The following is a 23712-nucleotide window of genomic DNA, read 5'->3' as shown; positions in this document are numbered from 1 at the left end:
TACTACTACTTTTTTTTTTTTTTTTTTTTTTTTTTGGGGTCAATATCAATACTAGTTGTTAGAATCTAATCTAACGGTTGAGATTCAACCATTGTGTTCTCCGCAGCCAGCCAGCCTGCCATGTGATGTGAGTCGCTTCGCTTGTATTACGTACCTGCACGGATATCCAGGGGCCCACTAATTCGGTGTCCGTGTCTGGCCTGCTTCTTTTTTCTTACAGTGAAAGTTCACCGAAGCGTAAAATACTATCATGATTCATGAGGTCATTTCTCCTGGGCCCCAGCAAGCGACGCGTCTTTCATTTTTTTTTTTTTTTTTTTTTTTTATGAACGCGTCTTTCGTTCTTTGACACGCTATCGATGCATTAATTAATTTAAATTTAACTAACGCTAATTCCTTTGTTTTGTCATCCATTTTTCTCTTTTCTTTTCTTTTTACAAATGTTAATTAAATAAAATAGATACACGTGCCTTATTCTCTGTCATTTATAAACGTTATATTTCCTGACTGGTATTTGAGCCAGATACATACATCAAGTCTGACCGAGTATAAGGGTTGAGATGAAAAATTAATGCAAAAGGAAAACACACAATATGACTCTGACAATAACAATTTTATTTCAAAATAAATAAAGCTTGATACAAGTTCAAACCAAGCCAAAGGGCGGGTTGCTTTATAAATTTGCGTAAGCATAGTTCACGAGAAATCATTGAAAAAAAGAAAGTTGAGCGTTTGAAACAAACGGTTGCTTACAACTACATGCGCGCTCAGATCGATATTGATGCACATTATTCTGATTCTGAATGCTATCAAATATCAATATTTGAAATTTACATATTTCTAAACAGATATCAAGACAGACATGGTATCATTATCATATGGATGAAACTCGCTCTCTCAGCATTACGCATAAAAAGCATAAGCGGAAAGCCCAAATTGTTAGTGGTGCAAAAATATGAACAAAAATTAGTTGGCTGCCTGAATGTATGCATGTATGTATCTGCAGTTAAAAATGGCAGAAATGCAACAACAGCTCTCACGCATTGCTCTATGAAGATGTCTGGTATTTGTACTTGACAGCTAAGGCTGCTGCTCTGTACCACGATGCGGCCGCCATTGCACCTGGGTCTGGGATTGAGGCAAGCATCTCCCCAGATATATAACTTGATCGGCCAGCCTACATAGAACAGGACGTCAGATTCCCATTTACAAGGAGGATGACTTCACTCGAGCAAACTGTAATTGGGATTCTAAAGAAAAATTTACAAAAAAGAGAATCAGCTTATATTCCACCTGTGCCTGCATGTGCTTCGTTGACTCAGCTCCATCCAGTGCTGCTTCAGATGAGAGAAGAAAAGCAGTCGCAGGATCATCACCAGCCTTTAACCTCTGTTTTTCATAACAGATATAAGTACCAAATTACGAGGCCACGACAACAAAGAAGAAGAAGAAAATGATAATTATCGATGACCTCCTGAAGAACTGCTGATGCTGGAATAAGGGCATCTAACAATGTCCGGTAACCAGCACTAGCCCCACCATATTTACTGACAGCAGCAATGGAAGCTTCAAGCGCTTCAGCCCCTGAATCAAGAGAATGTTAAGTCAAGGTGAAAGAGTCTAAAAATTATCCCATTAGGAGGGGAATTGTCTCACAATTTTTTGATGTGACAACTCCTTGGGTGCTTGCTTTCAACTGTGCATAGGCTGCCTTGCACAATATGGTATATCTGCATCAAGAATATAGAAATAAATATGCATGTCTGGGTAAATGCAGCTAAAAAACATTACTGAAAAAATTTCTGTCAAAATTTATTGAAACAGGGGAAGCTGAATACAGGATCCCGCTTGTGCCGCCCATAACTCTTCTGACAGATGATCCAATTTCATTCACTGTTTCGGTTGCATCATTCAGGGGATAACTGCAATACGGCAATACAGACACGATCATGAATAAAAGATTAGTTTGGAATGATAATCACTGGGTATGAACAATTAATTCTCTACATTTGTAATGCTATATTTTCATTATTTTCTTTTTTTGGCTAGGAAAATAAGGGAAATGATACAGGATTGAACCCAGGCATGCTACTTTCCACACTGCCCTATCATGTTTTCTCTAATAACAGGCACGCTATTCCAACAATGCATTATGAAGACAACATCAAAAGTCAGTCATGTGCATATTCTTCTTCTAGTAAAACATGACAAGATTTGTCCACCACTCCCCCTCTGGAACCAAAAATTTAGAAAAAAAATGAAAAAGAAAAGGAAACTGAAAATCAAACCTACTTTTGCATGTCTTCCAAAACTGCTGCTGCACCTCTATACATCTGCAACAGAAAGCATTTTTTTTTTTTTGGTCAGAGAAAGCATAAGATTTAGCATGTGACAATTCTTTGATTCGGAAGACAAAAAATATCAAGGACAGGCACAAGATTTAGCATGCAACATATCATGATTCAAGAGGTAAATGAAAGAAAGGATCAAGGTGGGGACTTACGGTTGACCCACAGTCACCGTCACCTACTTTGCTATCCCATTCATTCAAATTGTCCCTAAGTTTTTTCACAGCATGTGCAGCTGCTTCAATAGCCACCTCAAGAATCTGGCCTTGTGCATTCAGTTGTGCTGGCCGACCTAAAGACTAATTGAAAGCAAAGAGTCAAACATTTTTAGTAGAGGCAAAAAACACATCCAATGATTAACTATTGGCCATCCATGATTCTCCACAGAGGGCACTCTGGACAGTTTTGAAGCTCAACTCAAACTAGAAATAGTTTAGTGCAAAACACAAACAAGTGCACCCAATTATGCCCTTTTTTTGTTGTTGAAAAAGACACCCAATTATGCTATGAAACTACTATTCTACCATAACCTGTTCAACAATTTTGGACACCAACACTAATGTCAACAACCAATATATAATTGTAAAAACAGAAAACAAAGTTATTCACCCATCAGACAACTTACAGAAAAGTCAAAGTGTAGACTGACCAGGACATGTTCTAAGAACACGGTTGTACATACCTATTTGTTCAAACAAAGGTACGAACATACCTCATCACTCTTTGTTGAGCGAGATGGAGGCAATGGAACAGGAATCTTTGCAGGTGGGTGATTGCCTGCAAGCAAGGACAACCACTGAGTTCAACACACCTAATTTGACTTATTTTTAATGTTTAATAAGTATATATGGTAATAATGAAGTGTAGTATGTATTTTTATACAACAGAAAAATAACTTATTCATGACACCAATGCCACTAGACCTTCATGAAAGCAAATACTATTTACAAAGTAAAACATGAATGTAACAAACATTCAAACACCATAATCAGATACCATCAACACCAACAGGCCAATGTGGAGCCTTTGTTGCAGCATCCAGACGTTGCAAAATAGCTTGATCAGCCTTCATGATTGAAATTGAAAAACCTGAAGAAACAGTGTCAAGAATGAGTATATTATTAATATAACTAACACTCTCAGCATGTGCCAGAGAACAAACCTGCCATATCAAGAGAAGTCATAAATGACCCAGTATATACTCTATCAACAGCCAATCCATGTTCCAGCTGCAACTTAGGTACTGCTTTACCGGATGCAATCATCAGTTCCATTACAGGAGTTGCACCTAACCTGCCATAAAAGAAAAGAAAAACGAAAGTAACATAATAAGAGTTCTGCCTGGACTGACATTGGAATTTAATTGGAAAATAACAAACAGAGTAAGAAAGTTGATAAGGAAGAAAGAAAGTTCAGAAATTTCAACATTTGCCTTTCCTCATAAATTTACAACGCTAGCTTTAATTGACTTCGTCAAAAAAAATATACAACTCTTAAGCAAATATATAGCATGAAAGACATTTTGCACACAACATTTTTCCTCTTTCAACTTTAGATATGAATAATGATAAGGGATCATGTCACTGAATCTAGAGTTAAAAAGAGAAAACGGTCATCTTTACTTGTATCTATAAGGGAATAGTTTCCCATAAAACACAAATAGTAACTGAGAGAGAGAGAGAGAGAGAGGAACATATTGATCTGAATTTGGGATAGTTCCTCTCAAGATGCCAAATTTTTTTTTTTTTTTTTTCTTTCCATTTCCATTGACATGCAAACCTCTGGAAGAAGAAAATGGAAAGTTAAATCCACTCAACTGAGTAAGCATATTTTCTCTCAGATCATCAGATTCTTGTTCTATCAATTATGATGCACCTTGCATCAGTAATGTTTTAAGTCCCATATAATTAAATTCTCATATAATCCATAAAGTAAAAAACCCAACGTACCCGTTGACCAGAAGCACAACTCTACTACCTCGAGTAATTGGAACATAGTTAGTTTCCTGCAAAAAATATAAATTGGATCTTTTAGAAATTTAGAGCTCACGGGTTGTAGGGAAAAAAAATGTAGATACAAAATAGTTCAGCCTATGCATTGCGAAAGCACTCAGTTCATAATAAGAAAACTGCACTCTAGAATTGGAATGTAGTGCTGAATCAATTCTATACATTCCCATTTTTCTTATGTACATCCTACTCAACTACCTAAGAATCTATTGACTATCTTCACGAGACAATATTCTTACCACACATTTAACTGGACTCTAACTTACTTGAGGCGTGAAATATATATTAAATGTCCATTCTTATTCCGAAAAGAAAACACATTTGACATAAGCATTGATTAAACAGTATGGGGGTATACTGGCGACAAAATCTGCTTAAGAACATGAGAAACTATCACATCCACGGGTTGAAGGTCAGCTACAGCAGCACCAGGTTCTCCATGCTGTAAAAGTAATCCAGTTTTAGTCAGCTTGACAAAGTATTTAAGAAGTAAATAAAAGTGCCAGTCCGTATGAACAGTATGCTGGTAAATCATAGCCAGATACAAATCCCATAGGGTTAAAAACAATCAATTCAGGATATGGTTTGACGAATTTGAGCAAATATAATGAATTCCAATGTATGGTATGCAAACCAGAAACAGACTAATGTTTATGGTATGCAAACCAAAAAACAGACTGATGTTTTAATATGATTAGAAAACAAGCGCATAACTTTTGGATTTATGGACCAGGTTACTTGCTGAGAATAACTTACGATTCCAAGACCAAGTTCCATCTTTCCTGGACCCACACGGTCTGGTGTAACCCGACCAGGCAATGTGCAAACAGATAATGCAACACCCATTGTTCCAACCATTTCAGATGCACGCCTTGCTTCTGCGGCAACATCGGCAAGCAAAAGGCCAGCAGCAGCAGCAGCTCCAGCAATCTGTTCACAAAGGGGTCACAGATTTGAAGATTAACAATTGATACTACGAACCAGTGTTTTAATTAGGATGTGAAGACATGGATGAAAAGGATTCCAACCCTTCAGGAACATAACACCCTATTTCTAACATCCTTCACAATGAGCTTTCACACATACATGAAATGACAGATAACACAAAGAAATGGTTGAATACAATAGTTTAAAGAAACCACATTACAAATGGAAACAGTTGAGAGAGAGAGAGAGAGAGAGAGAGAGAGAGAGAGAGAACCTTATGAATAAGAATGGTCCCGGCCAAACCCCTTCGACCAGCTATGCCTCGAGGCGGGGGTAATGCACAATCATCTCCAACAATTACAGTCTGCAACATTAAAGGGCAGTCCCTTTGTTTATACCCTCTGGTGCTTGCTAAAGGAAAGAATTCACAAAATAAAGCATACCTCTACTTTATAACCTTCTGATTTTGCTTGCTCTGCAGCTAAACCAAAATTTAAACGGTCCCCAGTATAATTCTGTCAACAACCAAAAAGCAACAACATATATCAAAAAAAAAACCAAAAGCCGCATTTCCAAATTTGGCCCTGCTTGTCACCATAAATATTAATGAATCCAAGAAGAAATTCCAGAATTTTATACAGATGAAGATGCAATTTTCCACCAATTTCTATTATTATTTTATGTTTTTAATTTCTATCAATAATGGGTTTTCAGAATGCTCCAACCACATGCCATTGCGGTCATTTAACATCCCAACCGCACATAGAATACCCTCACAAAACAAATTTTAACACAAAGAAGAAATTATACCTTGACAATCAGAAGGCAACCCATAGGACCAGTTACAGCTCGGATGCCCTAAAGTTCAATCATATTAGATCAGAGTCACCTAAGGTAACAATCGTACATAAATCGACAAGGTGTAGTTTCCTTCCAATTAAAAGAAATAAATTGCAGGAGACCATACAGCTAGAACTGAATCAACTGGTGGTGAGGCAAAAACATCACCACATATAGCTGCTGTCAGCATCCCTTCCCCCACAAATCCAGCATGTGCAGGCTCATGCCCACTTCCACCACCTGTATCATCATATTATTAAGAAAATCCTCTCTGTCATACACACTTTAAAATTTCATTTTCATTCTTACATTGAAAAGATTTTAATTGCAGAGACTCAAACAAACCTGATATAACAGCAACTTTGTCATATGTACCACCGGAGACATCAGCTCGCAACACAACCTTCACCTGTAATCCCCATTTAGGAAATGACACAATTATATTAGTTATTTGCATACTTAAGGCTATGGCATTGAGGGATAAACACAAGGCGGAGGTAAAATAAAGAAAGGAACAAAGCAACAGGAAAAAAGACCTGAGGGAAACCATCTAAGTACTGCAGCCCAGGATATGTTTCAACAAGACCCTCGATGAACTCAGTCACCACATCTGCAACCATGGATACAAAAAATTAAGAAGTCTCTTAGTGAAAATTAAGCAAACGTTATGCTTCATTTCTCTTGTTACTACAAGTGACCCCCACCTAAAGTGCACAGAAGTATCGTGACCCCTAAATTTCATTATCTTCACATTTCCTCTCATTTTACTCGGCAACATACTCGAAAAATCAAACACGAAGTTGAGGGATAATCACAAGGGCGGGCAAAAAAATAATCGGAGTAGAAAATGCAAGAGTGAGGAAGGCGAATTGCGTACCATTGGGGTCGTTGATGAGCTTCTTGGCGTGAAAAGCCATGGCGATGATAGACAATTAAACCCTAGCCAACAGTGGTTTGCATGTGAGAGAGAGAGAGAGAGAGAGAGAGAGAGAGAGAGAGAGAGTAGACGGTATTGGTGGAGTCGGGCTCTGCGTCTGTATATATATGTGTGTGAAAAGTCTCTCTCACCTGCGGTAGAGGGAGCTTTTGCTTGAGAAAAGAGTGGGTGTGCGAGTTGATGGTTGCTTGTCTGAGCAAGAAATTTCCTTGCTCTGTTTTTATCATTTTATCCTTCCTTTTTCTCACAAATACCCTTTCCACCACTCAGCTTTTGTTTGTTTGTTTTTTTTGTTGGGTGTTTTGCCCCTTCCCTAATTATCTGATTAAGGACAGTAATTGGCAGATCATGTTTGCGAAAAAATAAAAACTTTAGTAGAAGGCTTTGCCTACATTTAAAAAAACAATTTATTTATTAATTAAATATAGCCTACGTGTTTGCAAATTCACGCCATGGAGATGGACTATATGAAGAAGCTCTGCAAAAAGAAGTGAACTTTTGAAGAAACATAAAAGCTTTTACATTATCATGTCCACGCAGCCTATACAAATGAACTTTTCCTAGGGTTTCCATTCCCTTCCCAGCAGCAGCACATTTGGTTTGGAAAATGTCCCTAACTCTCTGCCTGCTTGTGCTTGTCACAGTATTTAACTTTAATTATCACCAAGATAACAAAGTAAATTATTTTTAAATTATAAAAATATAACTCATAGATGGTCCTTCCGATTATTATTATAGAAGAAAAGGAATGCGATTATACCGGAGAGAGAGAGAGTGTGTGTGTGTATGAATAGTGATTCTTTGACCAACAATGGAGTCCAAGGGGCTTTCACGCAATAACGGAGAAAACAAGGCTAAGCCGAAGCGCAAAGAGGTAAATCACATGTCTTTCCTGTAATCTGAAACAATTCCAACTCTTATTGGTGCAATTTAATTTTGGATTTTTAGATAATTGAGAAGAGGAAGGCTATGGATGCACTGATAAAAGTAGCTTCTGCCGAAAAGGACTGTCTTTCTGCTTTCCCTGCCTTTCGCCATTACCAAATAAGCGGTACCTCGCTTTCATATTATCTATGCTACCTTTTCACAAATCGTTTGAAGATTTTGTTTATTTGCAGTACTATTTCAATTTCTCTTGGAAACCCATTCTGGACTGTGAGCTCATTCGAGCAGGAAAAGAGGCAAATTGTGGGAATTTAAAACGGAACCCTGCTGCCATTTCTTCTTCTTTTTTTCTCTTTCATTTTTTGGTAGCAGACCCATTACGGGTTCGTCCATTTTTGTGTGCAAGTGATGAGCTTGTGCTACTTTATAAGTTTGGATGGCTAGAAATTATTCTTGGGGATATTGCAGTTGTCTTGCTTGGTTTTGCAAGTTAGAATCCCTCAAAGTTTTTTGTGGAAGATGAAATTTCATGTGAGCTCATTGGATGTTAGGCCTATCTGCATTCTTGGAATCAGGAAGGGGGGACAAGCTCTCCTCTCCTGTTAAGCAATTCATTCAAAATCTCCTCAAGGTATTTGAAGCTGTCTGACGTTTTTGCTTAACTCCACCAAATTATGCTGATGTTCTCATTTGCTTTCTTTGCTCTTTTGGGAAAACTCATTCAAGTTTTGAGAAATCATCAGGCCAATATGGAGGGGCCGTATGGATCTGAGTGGCCTGCGGAAGAGAAGGTGAAGCGCAGGGAGATGGTTGCCCCAGAAGCACGTTATGTATTTGTACGAATTGCAAGTTCAGGTGAATTCTTAACAACGTCTGAACGTGAAAAGACCGCAGTTAGTTGTGTAGAAGAGAGGGGCCCCATAGTAGGGTTTGTACATTTTCGCTTTGTCATAGAGGAAGAATTGCCTGTTCTTTATGTGTATGAATTGCAACTCGAGCCTCGCGTACAAGGGAAAGGTCTGGGGAAGTTCCTAATGCAACTAATTGAGCTAATTGCTTGCAAGGTGCTGACTCTGCTGTTCCCTCTCCCATTTTACGCTTATATTTTATAGACATCTCAATGAAATGAAATGCTAGATGGAAGAGAAATGCCTGAGGACTTCCTCAGGTTTTGCATTTTTAAAACTGGAATCTTATCTTTTTCTGCCCTCAGTTTGATTGTCTGTATATTTTTTTTAACCAACTTATCAACATTCTATGTTAATTGTTCTTCCTGGCATCGAGGCAATTACTCTACCATTTTCCATTTTCTTTGTAGAACCACATGGGCGCTGTTGTTCTAACTGTTCAAAAAGCAAACTCCGCAGCTATGAATTTCTATTTATACAAGATGAGGTAAAAAAATTGCTTGTATATACCGCACCTAATTATTAATGAAAATTATACAGTTATTCATCCATGATGTGTCAGTTTTTCAGTTTTCTAGAGTGATGCAGCTTGCAGGTTCAATGGAAAATATTTACTTGGTTACTATGGAAAACAATGATTATCCCTTATCTGCTCTCTCACACATCACTGGAATTTAACATTAACCCACTCAAGAAGGGATCAAAGGATGAAATTTGTTCTTCGCCTTTATAGTTACCTGGTTTTGCATTTTGAAAGTCCAGTACTGCTTAAGTATTCTTCTGCCATGCTGTCGTAAATCATATCAGTTGTTCAATATTAAGAGCTTGGTGAAGTCTGTTACCATTCATTTGTGGAGCAACCTAGGAGGAATGTTCTTTAAGTTGCATATCATGGTGCTTTATTCAACAGATTTATACTAAAGTATCACCAGTGCTTGATTGTTTTATTAGATTTCTTGATTTTTTTTCTTTTATACGTTATATTGCCTGTGCATCCAATGATCAGATTTCTTTTCCTTTCACCAGATATGTTACATCGACAATATCACCATCAAGAGTTGATCCATTGGTGAGGGATTGTTAACAAAGCACCTACAATGTGTGAATTACACAGAAGACCTACACCTTTTCTTAAATGTTTTAACAGGTTTATTATTTATGCAGATAGGAATTGAGAAGAGTTATGAAATTCTTTGCAAAACATTTAGTAATGAGGCTAAAGCTATCTTGGAGGTATAATCCTGCTTTTGTTTGAAATGCAGTAGTTTATAACTGAAATCAAAGATAAAAATATTACTGTTTTAAATATCCTTAGTAAGCTGGTTTATTGTTGGACAAATTACTTGACTGTCATTTAAGGAAGTTGGCATGTGAAAGTTATCAAAAACACAAGAGTTCAATCATTTATAGAAATTTGCAATTGATAACAAAATGGCTTAATTGTCTACTTATGTGTCACAAGCATTTTCAAAGATATTTAGCATCCTGTTTTAAGAGTATCTAAAGGTTTTGTACTTTGTTGCGCATATGAATACATTCATTTGTCTTATTTTCCTTTTCTTTTATGCTTCTGAATATCAGGAACCACTTGAGCTGGTTCATTCAGTTTAACAAGATGGTAAACTGGGCGCTCTTCAGTAATTATGTGCTGTCACAAAAAGGCAGAGCTATTGGGGTACTGGATGATGTAGTTATAGGAGAATGCATTACTTACAATGATTTAGCTGCAGCACTACGTTCAGTATTATTACTCTTGAACTCACAGAACCACTAGCATACATTTTTTTTCGCTCAGCTGTACAGAATCAGCAGCAAATGGTACTATGTAAAAAGAAACTACTTCCTTTGGTAGATATTATTTTGGATCTTCTTGTGATCAAAGCATAGTAATTGCAGTTTATGCTCAATAATGGAAGTTTGATCTCCATTTACATGAATATTTGTCATTGAAACATTCTTCAAAATGGTTTGGCAAGCAAATAATTCTGTCTGACAGAAAGCTTTGAAATCCTGTAGGATCTCTTAAGACCTTAATTTCTGCCATAAAAATCGCCCGGACAGGTCTATGGTCCGACAACTTCAGTTCGCCTCTGTCATACTGGTTTTGCTTTAGTCCCTTCCCGAACCATATGATTCGATCACACCTACAAAACCATCAGTCAGTGCATCCTGTGCTGCTTGTTTCTGGGATAAGATTTGTAGCAGTCCTTATCAATTTCAAGCAGTTCAGGATGCTTACCATGCTGGAGCACGCCTTTTATTGTGTTTTCTCTTCTCATCGCAGCCAAAGTAGAGTTCCGAATTCTTGTAATATTTGTAGCTAGGGGCGAAGTTTATTACTCCTTCATGCCAACCTTCGAATACATGTCCTTCCATTAGCTCCACCTTTAGCTTTAAAAGACAGTGATTAGAGATTAAACATTAAAAAGAAAAAAAGGTAAGTTTTTTCTTTTTACACGTTGATCATAGCAGCTAGTTTCACAGTGACAGAATCTCTTTACACGTTCGGATATTGCAAAGTACCTGATCATATTCCAACAAAAGGTTCCACTTTTGCTTCTCCACAAGATACTGCGTTGTGGCGTCAGGCAAGTAGATTCTATAGTTCAAGTCTCCAAGCCAGATCACCCTACTGCATAGGCATATATTATTCAGTGACTTAATTAGATATGATATTACTCCAAATATATATATTCCACAATCAAAAAGCGTTCTCAAACAAGAAGTTCACGAACAAGGGTATCAACATCTCTTAAAACTTAGAAAAATACTGGAACTTGTTGTTTTTCTCATTTATTTTATCGACTCTTTTCTTTCGAACTGACCAAGGTTTGAAAAAGTAAATTGTTCAATCAAGAAACAAAAATTGTATATACACACTCGTGATCAAGAATTTTAGTGGTGAAATTAGGGAAGGGCCCGGGAGGAAAGGTTGTGCGAGATAAAATCTCAGCTGCGTTTGCGTTTCTGCGTCGTTGATCACCTTCTTTTACTCCGGAAGCAAGATGACTACACACAAAGCAAAAGCTTGTTTCATGCAGCCAAAATCTAACCGACACCGAACCCTGCATGTATGTACGTGTGTATCAAAAAGTCATCATCAAGTAAAGCCTATAACATAAACTAAATTAAATTATGAAAATAAAAATAAATGAAGTGAGCTAATTCATTCTAAATTCCATGTTCCAATATTCAATGGATATTATATACCTTGTTCCCTAGGCAACCCATGAGACCACAGCCAACACATGAGACACTGAGCTGTCTAATGTATTGGCAGAGATCACTCCTAACCCAAACAGATAACAATATTCCGACCACTTGCTTACTAATGATGCATCGGAAGTCTTGTGTAATATTATTCTTAGGGTCAGGGTCATTAAGAGCTGCCCTAATCAATGAATTCCATTTCTCGGAAATCTTGCGGTTTTCAGATCTTACAACAATATTTGCTGCATTCAGTGGCACAATCTCTTGAAACCTGAGATTGAGTAATTCGTTCAGAATGATCAGATTCATACGGCTATATCTATCTATCTATATGAATCAAACTTGAACACACTTGCACGTTGTTGCAGACAGGCACGATTAAAACAAACAATATTTAACTAGAGATATATCATATTTATAGAGGGAATGATTGAATTACCCAAGAACGTAGATATTAGCAGGAGGGTTAATATGATTGGGTCTGAGCCACTCTTGTATGTCCAAAACCTCGGGAGGTGAAACACCTCCAACATTCCAGGAACCGGCGAAGATCCTGCATCCATCCATCCATCCATTGATAAACAATTATATAACATCATCATATTACACTACGTACAAAGATAACATTCAATTCAAAATATATATAATAAGTGAGAAACTAGCTAGGTAGCTTAAGTGAGCTTGTGTTCAATGGATTGGGGCATACTGATGATATATACTTTGAGGAGCAGTGGAATTTTTTTTGGAGATATTGATATTATCACTTGGTCGACTTTCCATCATGGTCTCCATCTCCATGGAATCTGGATTAATATCCGCGATGAAATTGTTGCTCCCCATTAATCTACACCAAATGACCTTGAATCATAATGAACACACATGTATTCATATTACTATATCTTAATATAATCAGTTCATTAGATAGATAGCCATTATTAACGCGAGAGAGAGAGAGAGAGAGAGAGAGAGAGAGAGAGAGAGAGAGTGAGTTCTTCTTACTTGCTTGGCTTGCATGGGGATGGTTCTGTATGAATTAAATAGCATAGCAAAGCTTAGCTAGGATGAAGAATTGCATTACACGACTGATTCTGAGTAGTGGAAAGGGAATGTGACCCGCAAACCCTCCCTTGAAAAGAAAAACAAAAGTGTAAAAAAATCCCTTTTGGCAATTTTGGCAGGACGGAAACATAATAATAAGGGCTGAGTGACGAAGGTGATGATGCAAGTCAGACACAATATTTTAATGGGGATTAATTCATTTATGGGAGGTATAGGATTAACTAATTAATTGAGTTTACTCTCTCAATGAGCCAAAATAACAAGAGAAAAAAATACCCAAAAATTCCTAAAACATGTGTTTCACTCTCTGTCTCATATATAAATTCACATGTCATGGGTGCTCAATTTTTAATTCATTTTTCTGTGTGTTTCTGTTTGTTTGTTGATGGTTGGCCCTAATACTTGAGCAATTTATTATTAATACATATATTTATATATGAACTCCTCATAACCACATATATATATATACACATATATAATTCAATAAGTATTTAAATTAAGAATTAGTTACATATTTCTAATCTCAGTCATTGGATTACATCTAAGAAACTATTAACATATTTCATGAATGCAATCCAACGCCTTAGATTAGAAGTATATAACCAATTCTTAACATAAAATACTTATTAAAAAATCTCCATACATTATATATATGCATTGTCTAATTGTTGGTTACTTTGAATATGAATGAAATCGCAGTAATATATATATGTGTGTGTGTGAATTTATATCAAAAATTAGGTATCCCATAAAAAACGTATCATCAGAATCATGCATAATTAACGACTGAAAAAAGGTTGATCTTATAATGCTTAACCCACTCAAAAAAGTTGTTGCATCGTGTAATTAATAGGATTTATGCATAACTTGGCTGAGAACTTAAATTCAGACTCTGTTTCAAAGAGTCAGGGCCATCTTGGTGGCCTGTGCTAGCTATGTCTATGTGGTTGGTGACGAAATTAGACTCTGATTGCTGCAAATTTACATGATTAATTCTAGGTCAAGCTAGCTCCAACTACATAATAAAAATACAATGCTAATAATAATTTCATGGCCTTGAGTATTTTAATCGATGACTTTGAATATATGAAAAGGAATGATTGGATGGGCGGAAAAAGAGCCAACATAAGTTACACAATCTGACTAGTTTATTACTAAAATAAATCATCTGGGAAAAAAAGAAAAGAAAAAAAGATATCTGTGAAGGTTTCTTCTTCTTAATACACTGACTGAACGAATCCCATTGAAAAAGCTAGTAATGTAATGAATAAATAGTGATGGGAGCTGTCACTCAAAACAAAAAGAACCAAGGAAACTGGTTTGTCGTAAGAGTCCAAATAATTAATGCTAATTAATAGTCATTGATCAAGCTAATCAGTTTCAGTATAGTATTAATTAAAACTAATTAATTAACAAGTCCATATATATACCCTTTGTAATCTGAGAATGGTCCTCCTACTGGCTACAACCCAATTCCTTGCCTTTTCGAGTTGAATTGGAGTTGTATAATTTAGTACACAACCCACCCACCACTATCTGTTCTTTTATATATCGCATCTGTCAGAAAAGGATTGGTTGGTTTTTATCATGGTGACAATCTGATTATATATATATATATATATATATATATATATATATATATAATCAAATGCTGGAAAGATGGATTAGTGATAGATCAGAGAGGAAACAACCCATGAATTGATCAATTATTCATAACAAAATTAATTAAATACATGTATGCTACTATTTATTTGTACTGGCTTTCGATCTCAATGTCAGTTAGCTTCTTGTCTGTTTCCCTAATTGAGCAAGGCAACTAGTCTTGATTTCTTGACAGGTTCATCTAAAAAAGGAAGAACAAAACGTATTGAATTAATATGCTATAATTTAACTATAAGTTTAAAGTACAAGCGACCCTTGTCTAACAGGTGAGGGAGTTTCTCACATACACAAGCACAACCAAGATGTCACGGGGTTCGAACCTGAAATCCCATTGGGCTAGACTCGTCGACAAATATTATTTTTAAAACCGGCACTAATGAACATGTACTTTGAATTATTGACCACAGGCATAACTAATCCTTAAGCTGAAAACGTCAAGCCATTTAACAACTCTTTTGGCACTTGTGATTTATGCTACGAATATTTTCATGGTCCCCCACTTGGTATTGCTCTTACTGCATGCTTTGCAACATGAGATGAGATATATTTCAACTTAATTATTGATTTGATGTTGTGCTCGCTTTCAATTTTTAGCATCATACATAACATAACCAATGCTTCAGTTGAGCTTCAGACTAATATTAGTTCCTCCATTTCTTTCACCTCACCAACTAATTCAAAAGTCTAACAGGCTGTGTGAAGGTTCATCCATCTCAATCAATCTGCCCGTTATGCATGATTTACACAATTATTGGTGTTTCCTCCATTTGACACTTTGGTTCGTTCTAGGTGTAAAGTAAATGATGACTAGTCACCTAGACTTATGTTTTTTCTTTTCTTCTTATTTTTGGTAAACGTCGATGCGATGCGAACAACCAATCTTTTAAGATTCTCAAAAATCAGTGCGCATTTAGTGGTTGGATACCAAGATAAGAACCAATCTTTTCTTTTGTTTTTTGGGCGGCAGTGTAAGTTGATAACTTCATATGGCCCAGTTTGATAAAGTTGTAAACCTCCCCTAAACAATTGGAAGCGGAGAAGAAAAGAAAAGAAAAGAAAAAAATTCTTGAGTTTGTGAGGGCATAAATCATTCACCCCCTAGAAAAATACATGATAATTATAATCCGCAGCTAAAATGTTCGGTGACCTCCCTTGAAAGTTAGAAAATACACGAATTTGCTTCACCCGTTAAAACTAGGTAGAGAAAACAACACAAAATTCTGACTCTGGATTGAGGAAACCCAATCATGCTTTATCATCAGTGAAGCGAAGCAGCTATGGTGGGATCATGTACCTGCTTTGGCACGAGTTCATGTCTTTCAAAATTTATTCCACACCAAAGGGAATGGGGAAACTAGAGTTGTATCGTGCACAATCTCAAGATATTGACCAAAAAGTAACAACTTTTCACTTCCAATTATAGGAAAGCTTTCAATTTCAAACAAGATATAAAGGAGCTCAAGCAATTAACAATTACCTGATCACGGCCATTGGTCTGCCAGCCAACAATTATGATAGGAAAATGCTCCAGACCAGCAAGCAACCTCATCTTTCTAAGGAAAATGAAGAGAGAAACTGTTAAAGAGGCACTCCTTTACAACTGCAGATAATGTCTTAAATATTGAAGAACACATTGTCAGGTTTCAAGTTTCAACACAATAAGCTGAATTTATTCCGCCACATAAGATTTTCTATCTTCTGCTTCAATGCAAAGCATCTAGCATCCATAAAATGGTCACTCGTACCCAATTTCCTTCTGTCCCACAAATTATCAATCTTTAATCTCCCACTGCACTACCTAGCTTCATATTCTCTGATTCAACCAGTCGATAATGTCCTTGGCAATAGCATCTCGTTCTGGCTCAAAGAGGAGGTCATGTAATAACCCGTCAAACAATTTTATGCTTTTGTCAGTTGAGGAGGCTTCATTGTACAGTTTCTGAGAGGCTTCAGGGTCAGTAACAGTATCAGCGGTGCCATGGAGAACCAAGAAGGGGACTCTCAATTTGCTTAGATTCTGCTGCAAGTAGGATGTGATTCGGAGAATTTCATAACCAGTCCTCACACGGATTGATCCAGTGTACACTAGAGGGTCTGAATACTTGGCAACTAGAGCCGCTGGGTCACGAGAAACAGGCATGCCTTTTTTATTTGCTGCACTTATCTGGTATCTTGGAAGCAAAAATGAGGCAATTGGAGCAATTACCTGGCATGATAGATGGAGGTAAGCGTGGTGAGGGATGACCTGACTTACTGAATCTAATTTGATATGCATTTGCAAACTTGTAATTGTTTTTATGCTCAAAAGTACATAAATATTAGATATAATAGAAGAGGTTTTTCTGACCACAAATATTGGATGCGAAGGCTGAACCCCAACTGCAGGTGATGTCAGCACCACACCTTCTATGCTGGACTCAACTTTTGGGTCAAGCATTGCCTAAAATCAGTTTTCCAATATAGTGTAAGTTCGGATTAAATTCCAGGTCAATGGATTTAATGTGAATAAACAGAAGATGATAAAATAGTGACTACCAGAAAGTCATTCATGCAATTGCAGGAAAGAAATCACTCCATGCAGTCCATACCTTAAGTATAATAGCTGCACCTGTGGAATGTCCAAAACAGAAACATGGTAGGCCAGGATTTTCAGCTAAAACCTTTTCAAGAAATGATTTCTGCATAAAATTAAAGTTCAAAGAACACATGTAAATATTTAATCAAAGCAAAGTTCCTTCTCATCATTAAGAACTGGATTTAAAAACTACTTTCTCATCAGGATATTGTTAATGAGCCTTGAAACATACCATATCCGTAACAGCATAATCAAGAGAAGGAACATATGCATGAAGCCCCTCACTCCCACCATGACCTATATGGAAAAGTCACTGAGAACAGTTATACAAGAAAGAAAACAATGAACTAATACTTTGGAAGATGTAGCGCAATGTATCAAAGAAAGTAGTAAGTCCACAGGTTTATGATTTACCCTTCAAACTCTTAATTTATTATCTATATGACCATCAATTTGCACCACAAATGTGCAATGAAATCAACAAGAAGACAAAAAGGTAGAAGAAGGATCCGTTCAAATTAGGTGAACAATAATACACAAAGACAATAGTTTTATTTTTTCGAACGTTAAAATTATAAATAAAAAAATATATTAAAAAAAAAAGAAGCAGACATGACTAAAACCAAAGAGAATATATAACCCATTACACACCTGAAACAAGAAAGTTTCCAAGTGCATTTTAAGTGAACAGAAAAATTCGTCATACATGATTGCACGCTTTCGACTGGATGGCTGTGTGATGTACCTAAATACAAGTTCAGCTTAAACCTTTCTATAAGGTTTGAAAAAATTTCACTCTGATAGAGACAACAGATGTGTAACTGATGTTTCTAAGACTTTGGCTTATTTTCCAAAACGTGCATCTCTCTTTCTTTGAATTTGAAACATACAAGGTTAGACACAAACACACAAATAATAAGCTTACTTATAAACAGGAGCTTCACAAGTTACTTTTTCGCACCAATGGGCATCCAATTTACTCAATCCCTGCAACATCCAAATATATATGCATTGTTGAAGAGGGTGATCTCTAGACTATGAAAACAGTAATTAAGAAAAGGATGAGATTTTAGATTTTTTGAGATAAAATTTACCCCTCATCTAAAAAGTTAAGGTTCTTCTTGTACCACAGAAAAGATAGAAGTAAACTGAGGGACAGATATCGGGTACATAGATACTTTGATTGGATAAGGAAGGTAGAGTCATGGCATACTAGATGAAATATTGAGACTATGGAGTTAAATAATTGGTCAAATTAGATCAATCGAGAAGCTCCATTTTGAGATACTTTGATGTGGTCGGGCTCATTATTGACCTTCCCAGTAAATTAACAGTGGAAAATGGAACTGCTGAGGCATTGCTCTAATTGTAGATCTATCTCTTGTATAGCATTCACAATGCTTGCCTAGAAGATTGATCTTGATGACACAGAACATGACAAGAATGTGATAAAAACAAAATAAAACGGTGCTCATTCCAGCATATATACACAACTACAAAGAAGGAAAAAAAATAGTTGACATGAGGAATGAGCGCTTCCAGTTGACCAAACGTGGATATAAATTACATGTTTTGAATGATGTTTAACAGATTGTAAATACGATAGGATTGCTATAGTTTAAAAGTTTAACTTTATTGCTGTAGTATTTTAGTAATAAGCCATCCATGGTAAGGTTCAAGAATTGTACTGCACCAACTCCCTCTTGGATCAGAAAGACTTGTAAAATGTTGTCCTTAGAGACATCAGCCTTTAATATTTCTATGACCAAACTTTTCACAGCCTTAAAGATAAAACTAATAATGCTTAATTTAAATGAAAGGAAAACCAACAGTTCATACAAATTAACAATCATGTTCTCTCTATGCACATTCGCTTGTAACTTGCAAAACCCCAATGGTATTCTGGAACAGAAAGTATGATAAGGTTGTGAGCATACAAGTTAAAAATGACAACACAGTAAACTGGCATTAATTGTCTTAGACTTGAGGTATCATCTTTGAGAAAGAACATAAAGATCAATTAGACTTGTTAAGAAGGTTAAATGCAATGATCAGAAAGTCAAAATGGTCTTGAACTTACCAATCCAATCCATTCCATAAACCTTAAAGCCATTAGAATTCAGCTGCTTTGCAAAGTCACTGTATCTGCCACTGTTCAAATTATATAAATCTCTTAATATATTTAATCTTAAAATCAACTAAAAGTAGAATTAAGTGGGAATTATGTACAAATGACAAACCTATGTTCGTTCAAGCCATGCATAAGAATGACAACGCCCCTGCAAGTGTAAATATTAGCTTAGCAACTTAATTCTGTAAAAAGATGAAAAGAGAAGTGAATATGCACTTAACGGTAGGATCCATAAGACCTAAGAACAAAAGATGCAATCACGAACATATTTTGATATAAATTTGGACCGCTTTACTTTGTAAACATGCCCACATGACTATCACTAAAATATTTAATACACCTGACTTAACTGAAGGTCATCCTTCAGGCAAAAGAAAACAAAAAACTAAAGGCAGCTGTCCCAGTCAATCAAGCTTCTCAAACTTCTGAACAGATAAGATTCTCTTTCAGATCTTTTTTAAATAACTAATCCCATGGAAGGCTGCATAGAATGGAAGATGAATACAGATACGGAAAAGTGTTCTCCAATCATCCATGCTGGATTGTCATTTAATCTTTAAGCAAGGGCAGCCAAAGTTTAGCAGAGCAAGGGCAGTGAACAATGAGCCATATCAATATTTAATTTGGAACCTAACAGGTACGGATATTAATGATAATTGTCTATCCAGAATCTTTTTCCGCAATTTACTATATCTACTAGGGGTTCAAAGTAAAGTTAGGAATTATGATTTCTTTATAACTGATGCTGCTGTTATTTATACAAGTTTATGAAGTCAACAGTAACTTCTGATAAAACCCAGGTGTTGCTTAGGGGATCTGCCATCAAGAACAGCTCACTTGCCCAGGTGTTTCCTGACATTATCATTCTACTTGAATATATCTAATAGAAGAATAGTCAACAAGCAAGAGTTCCTAAGTGGTCATGAACCTTAGATGAAATGATTCATCAGAAAGTTGTGCAAAGTCCAACCAATTCATTATGAATTTAACTGACTTTTAGACCATACTAGTCCTACCACTGAAGCAAACGCACCCCCCTGTCCAGGAAATATTAAAGGACTAGCTCCTTTCCCCACCTCCCCACATCCTATATTTTTATAAAATTGGTTGCACTATAACTAACTTATCTTGATAGTTTTGTTGAAAATAGACAATGCCCCAAAATGGTCCCTGCAATATAATCCAACTCATTATGCCATAGATTCCCATCATTTGTCAGGTCATACAGTAGGCTCTAAATTTGGTAGTTGATTTGACATATTACATGCCAAATAAAGGAAGGCAAGAACACTGGGCAGAGCCAGAGTGGAAATGACCAAGAAGTGTATTTTCTGAAAATCCAGATGCATTGCGTAAACATTGCATTTATCGTGCAGGCATAAGGACATGAGATTAGAGACGGGACCTTAAGAAAGAGAAGGGTCCTCATGAAAAGGGATATTTTATTTTTTAAAAGCCACAAAAGGATTGCTGGCTTTACTCGGATATTGCAATTCTCGAGGCATGGTCCTGGTACAGGGAATTACAAAAACAATCGCTGCAGGTTAGAGGTTACCTTATTCCTTGTGGATATGGTATGCATAATACTTAGTTGGGGTTATATGTTAGAATATGCCCTGTATATACTAAAAGGAAAGTGTGAATTTGGAATTACAGCCATTAAGAACAGCTCCATGACTATGAGCACACATTACAGTGAGTACAAACTGACAAAGCATTCAAGTTGATTGCAAGTTTGAAAGATTCAAATTTAAAAGTACAATGGCGATACAATCAAGAAGATAAGCTAAAAAGATGTTAAGTTTGATCTATCTGTTCATTCATTAAACTACATTAATAAGATTGGCAGCTCCTAATTAAACAATTGCCAAAAAGATTCCTCCGTAGGAAACAATATGCAGTAAATTTTAAGAGTGAAAGGGGAAGAAAAACGAAATTAAACTTTCAATTCCATAAAGTACATTTCTGCATTGGCCAGTTCCAGGGCATGTTCATTCTTAAGATTACTCGTGTTTTTTTTTTTTTGGGGGTGCATAAATTTGAATTCCAGGAACTAAAAAGTCATGTTAAAGAAGAAGAAAAGAATCAAAATTACCTGACGTTGACCGAAACGGGAGTCCAACTCTGCGTGAAAAGGGTTTCACCTCTGGGAGTTCCAAAAATCGAAAATTGCCTGACCGAATTCTCATCATCATCTTGGACAACTCTAAGCTTGGCTAAAGCTCTCCTTGCCGCCACCTCCTGGTCCACCGGCGATGACGAGCTGCTCTTCCAGGGCACAATCGCCGTCGGCACCCGCACCACCGGCCCCCTCTGCTGCCTCTCTTCCTTGGGCGACTTCTCCGCCAAGGCAATGATCGACGGCGAAGAAGACGAGGAGGACGAGGAGGACGACGCCGTTCGCTTGCGGCCGCGGAAGGGAAGCAGGAGGAGCAGGAAGAAGGCGTTAATCAGCATCATCAGACTCCGCAACGCCCGCAGCGAGAACAAGGCGTTTATGCGGCCGCTTGCCCCAGAAGTTAAGATCAAAGACGACGACGCATTGTTGCCTCGCTCCGTCGCCATTTGGTGTTTCGGTTTGAGGCTTGATCTTCTGGTGTGAAGCAGCAGTAATGCTGATGATGCTGACGACGAAGATGATGACTTGAATTGGGTTTGGGATTGGGATTGGACCTCCGCTTCTTCTATGAATAGCCGCTTTGGTTTTCTATGGCTGTTTCTCTTCTTCACATGAAACACCAGAATTCTAGTTTCTATAATCGCTGTAGTTCCCAAACAGATCATAAAAAAATTGTGTGTGTTTACTCAATTCTCGGTTGCTCTTTTGCCAAATTTAGAGCTATAAATAAATAAAGCCCTTCTCCAATCTTCAATCTTGGGAAGTTGTGTTAGAATTAATTCAGATGGCCAGCGAAGAGCAAAGACTCCGGGTCAAATTAGGATTTAATACTTTGATTCTGAATTTTTGGGAAATTAAATTTCGTGATTCGGTCCATCTTCCTTTCTCTTTTCCTTCCTTGGATGGCTTGCATTTGACTCGAGCAGAGAAGCAAGCGACGAAGAAGCATAGGATAAGACCGTCAGCAGTTGGCGTTCCTACCCAATCTTTTACCGGGGTTTTCTCATTGCGACACGTGTCACTCCAGAATAATGCATAGTTGTATACAACGTGTATGTGACACCTGTCGCGACACGAGACGGACACGTGTTGGAAATGCGGCAACATGAGAATTTTTTCTGGTTTGAAATGGTCGTACAATCACGTGGAGACGGACCGGTGCGCAATTGCTTACGTTTTCCCGTGCAACGTGGCGACCTTTGAGGAGAAAGGGTCTGGACTGAGTCACTCAGCTGTTGACATCTGTAAACCGTCTACTATTTAGTCAGTTAGAGTTGGGTTGGCCTCTTGAGATCGGGCCGGCCGCTGCTCGCTTCCTAATTCATTCCAGTTGGATGCCCAAACCCAAAGCTGTTCCCAGGCCCAACCCAAGGTAGCTCAACCAAACTAATTTTATCCCTCTTCCTCTTCCAACATCACTTGTATAGGTCCATTTGAATGTAAGAATATAAAATGATAGACCATCATTAAGACTATATATATCTTAATTCTTGTTCTGTCAAGTTAATTAGGTTAAAGACATGGCTGCTAGTGGCTCCTTGGGTGTAATATGTTTTGGAATTTCCTCCCTCTTAAACTTAAAGTGTATGATTGAAATATAAGTTTTGGGGTAATAATCACCTAGTAGTAAGAACTAATCATATTCTAATCCACCAAATAATTAAAATCATCTCAGCCACGTACGGTATCGAGCGAAGTAGAATCAATCAAGAGGTAATTAAAAGTAGATTATATAAGTAATTAACCAATTACAGCTGAAATATAATAAGATTTGGTTAAGGAGCACAAGTTGTGTAATGCATGCATGAACAAATGGTCCTTGATAAGTAGATATGCATGTGGGTTTGCTTGTTAAAGTAAGCTCATATATGTAAATATTCCCCACCTAATCAAGAATCAACAGGCAGTGCTTTTTAGCTTTTTTGGGGAGGCAAATCAGGCTCCAAATCTAACAAAACAAATGAACGTACTACATAAAGACACAAAGAAAGCTAGATTACAAAGTCAAGCTTTCACACGCTAGTCACTTAAAGACGATATCCCACATTAAAAATAGATTATGGGAAAAAAAGGTTGTCTGGGAAAATGTAATTGAGGGAAAG

At 37.0% G+C, this 23712-nt stretch overlaps 4 protein-coding genes across 10 annotated transcripts; 1 reads left to right on the top strand and 3 right to left on the bottom strand.

Annotated features, from left to right (window-relative positions):
• Positions 1 to 594: 594 nt before the first annotated feature.
• LOC103338905 (putative 3,4-dihydroxy-2-butanone kinase) lies at positions 595 to 7286 on the bottom strand. 4 transcript variants are annotated; one of them, XM_008242176.3, is made up of 20 exons: positions 7002 to 7285; positions 6661 to 6734; positions 6470 to 6533; positions 6252 to 6364; positions 6095 to 6142; positions 5728 to 5799; positions 5559 to 5648; positions 5114 to 5287; positions 4716 to 4799; positions 4298 to 4353; positions 3511 to 3641; positions 3345 to 3437; positions 3061 to 3125; positions 2504 to 2647; positions 2293 to 2333; positions 1839 to 1922; positions 1657 to 1730; positions 1472 to 1584; positions 1294 to 1389; positions 595 to 1177 (listed from the first exon to the last, which is right to left on the bottom strand). In XM_008242176.3, exons 1-20 carry the CDS (start codon positions 7039 to 7041, stop codon positions 1049 to 1051), a joined length of 1785 nt encoding a protein of 594 aa, XP_008240398.2. In that variant the 5' UTR covers positions 7042 to 7285; the 3' UTR covers positions 595 to 1048. The 4 variants fall into 4 exon arrangements, with proteins under 4 accessions (XP_008240398.2, XP_088897797.1, XP_088897796.1 ...); XM_089041671.1 differs by having other exon boundaries at positions 6095 to 6173; positions 7002 to 7284; XM_089041670.1 differs by lacking the exon at positions 7002 to 7285 and adding an exon at positions 6829 to 6905.
• Positions 7287 to 7516: 230 nt separating this feature from the next.
• On the top strand, positions 7517 to 10791 carry LOC103338906 (Acyl-CoA N-acyltransferases (NAT) superfamily protein). 2 transcript variants are annotated; one of them, XM_008242177.3, is made up of 8 exons: positions 7531 to 7935; positions 8010 to 8112; positions 8498 to 8577; positions 8690 to 9010; positions 9265 to 9341; positions 9881 to 9923; positions 10019 to 10087; positions 10436 to 10791. In XM_008242177.3, the coding sequence occupies exons 1-8, from the start codon at positions 7873 to 7875 to the stop codon at positions 10463 to 10465; spliced, it is 786 nt and encodes a 261-aa protein (XP_008240399.2). In that variant the 5' UTR covers positions 7531 to 7872; the 3' UTR covers positions 10466 to 10791. The 2 variants fall into 2 exon arrangements, with proteins under 2 accessions (XP_088897801.1, XP_008240399.2); XM_089041675.1 differs by lacking the exons at positions 10019 to 10087; positions 10436 to 10791 and having other exon boundaries at positions 7517 to 7935; positions 9443 to 9922.
• LOC103338933 (type IV inositol polyphosphate 5-phosphatase 9-like) lies at positions 10523 to 13211 on the bottom strand. Of its 3 annotated transcripts, none has more exons than XM_089041673.1 (8): positions 13064 to 13211; positions 12771 to 12922; positions 12504 to 12617; positions 12065 to 12335; positions 11735 to 11919; positions 11378 to 11486; positions 11094 to 11245; positions 10523 to 10998 (listed from the first exon to the last, which is right to left on the bottom strand). In XM_089041673.1, the coding sequence occupies exons 1-8, from the start codon at positions 13106 to 13108 to the stop codon at positions 10758 to 10760; spliced, it is 1269 nt and encodes a 422-aa protein (XP_088897799.1). In that variant the 5' UTR covers positions 13109 to 13211; the 3' UTR covers positions 10523 to 10757. The 3 variants fall into 3 exon arrangements, with proteins under 3 accessions (XP_088897799.1, XP_088897800.1, XP_008240424.2); XM_089041674.1 differs by having other exon boundaries at positions 11094 to 11239; XM_008242202.3 differs by having other exon boundaries at positions 12771 to 12908; positions 13064 to 13178.
• A 2619-nt stretch (positions 13212 to 15830) lies between these two features.
• Positions 15831 to 22754, bottom strand: LOC103338907 (uncharacterized). The gene is made up of 9 exons (XM_089041672.1): positions 21587 to 22754; positions 19601 to 19639; positions 19441 to 19511; positions 17593 to 17657; positions 17374 to 17463; positions 17133 to 17225; positions 16531 to 16991; positions 16263 to 16338; positions 15831 to 16079 (listed from the first exon to the last, which is right to left on the bottom strand). Exons 1-7 carry the CDS (start codon positions 22273 to 22275, stop codon positions 16590 to 16592), a joined length of 1449 nt encoding a protein of 482 aa, XP_088897798.1. The 5' UTR covers positions 22276 to 22754; the 3' UTR covers positions 15831 to 16079; positions 16263 to 16338; positions 16531 to 16589.
• Positions 22755 to 23712: the final 958 nt, after the last annotated feature.

This window comes from Prunus mume, linkage group LG7, assembly GCF_029339155.1.
Source record: "Prunus mume cultivar Tortuosa linkage group LG7, ASM2933915v1, whole genome shotgun sequence".
Classification (NCBI taxonomy): domain Eukaryota; kingdom Viridiplantae; phylum Streptophyta; class Magnoliopsida; order Rosales; family Rosaceae; genus Prunus; species Prunus mume.
This window is presented reverse-complemented; position numbering and strand designations above follow the sequence as displayed.

Bases quoted from the DNA above. Each gene is read 5' to 3' on its own strand.
- LOC103338905 (XM_008242176.3), bottom strand. From the start codon at position 7,041: ATGGCTTTTCACGCCAAGAAGCTCATCAACGACCCCAATG. The intron at 6,143-6,251 runs GTATGGTCTCCT...ATTGAACTTTAG, and splicing joins CAGTTGATTCAGTTCTAGCT to GGCATCCGAGCTGTAACTGG. The intron at 4,354-4,715 runs GTATACCCCCAT...TATTTTTTGCAG, and splicing joins TTAAGCAGATTTTGTCGCCA to GAAACTAACTATGTTCCAAT.
- LOC103338906 (XM_089041675.1), top strand. From the start codon at position 7,873: ATGGAGTCCAAGGGGCTTTCACGCAATAACGGAGAAAACAAGGCTAAG. The intron at 8,113-8,497 runs GTACCTCGCTTT...ATTGGATGTTAG, and splicing joins TCGCCATTACCAAATAAGCG to GCCTATCTGCATTCTTGGAA. The intron at 8,578-8,689 runs GTATTTGAAGCT...AGAAATCATCAG, and splicing joins TCATTCAAAATCTCCTCAAG to GCCAATATGGAGGGGCCGTA.
- LOC103338907 (XM_089041672.1), bottom strand. From the start codon at position 22,275: ATGATCTGTTTGGGAACTACAGCGATTATAGAAACTAGAATTCTGGTG. The intron at 19,512-19,600 runs GTTTGTCATTTG...TAATTTGAACAG, and splicing joins CATGGCTTGAACGAACATAG to TGGCAGATACAGTGACTTTG. The intron at 17,658-19,440 runs GTAAGTTCAAGA...TTTTCCATATAG, and splicing joins TTATGGAATGGATTGGATTG to GTCATGGTGGGAGTGAGGGG.
- LOC103338933 (XM_089041673.1), bottom strand. From the start codon at position 13,108: ATGCTATTTAATTCATACAGAACCATCCCCATGCAAGCCAAGCAA. The intron at 12,923-13,063 runs GTAAGAAGAACT...TTATGATTCAAG, and splicing joins TCCCCATGCAAGCCAAGCAA to GTCATTTGGTGTAGATTAAT. The intron at 10,999-11,093 runs GTAAGCATCCTG...ATGGTTTTGTAG, and splicing joins AAAAGGCGTGCTCCAGCATG to GTGTGATCGAATCATATGGT.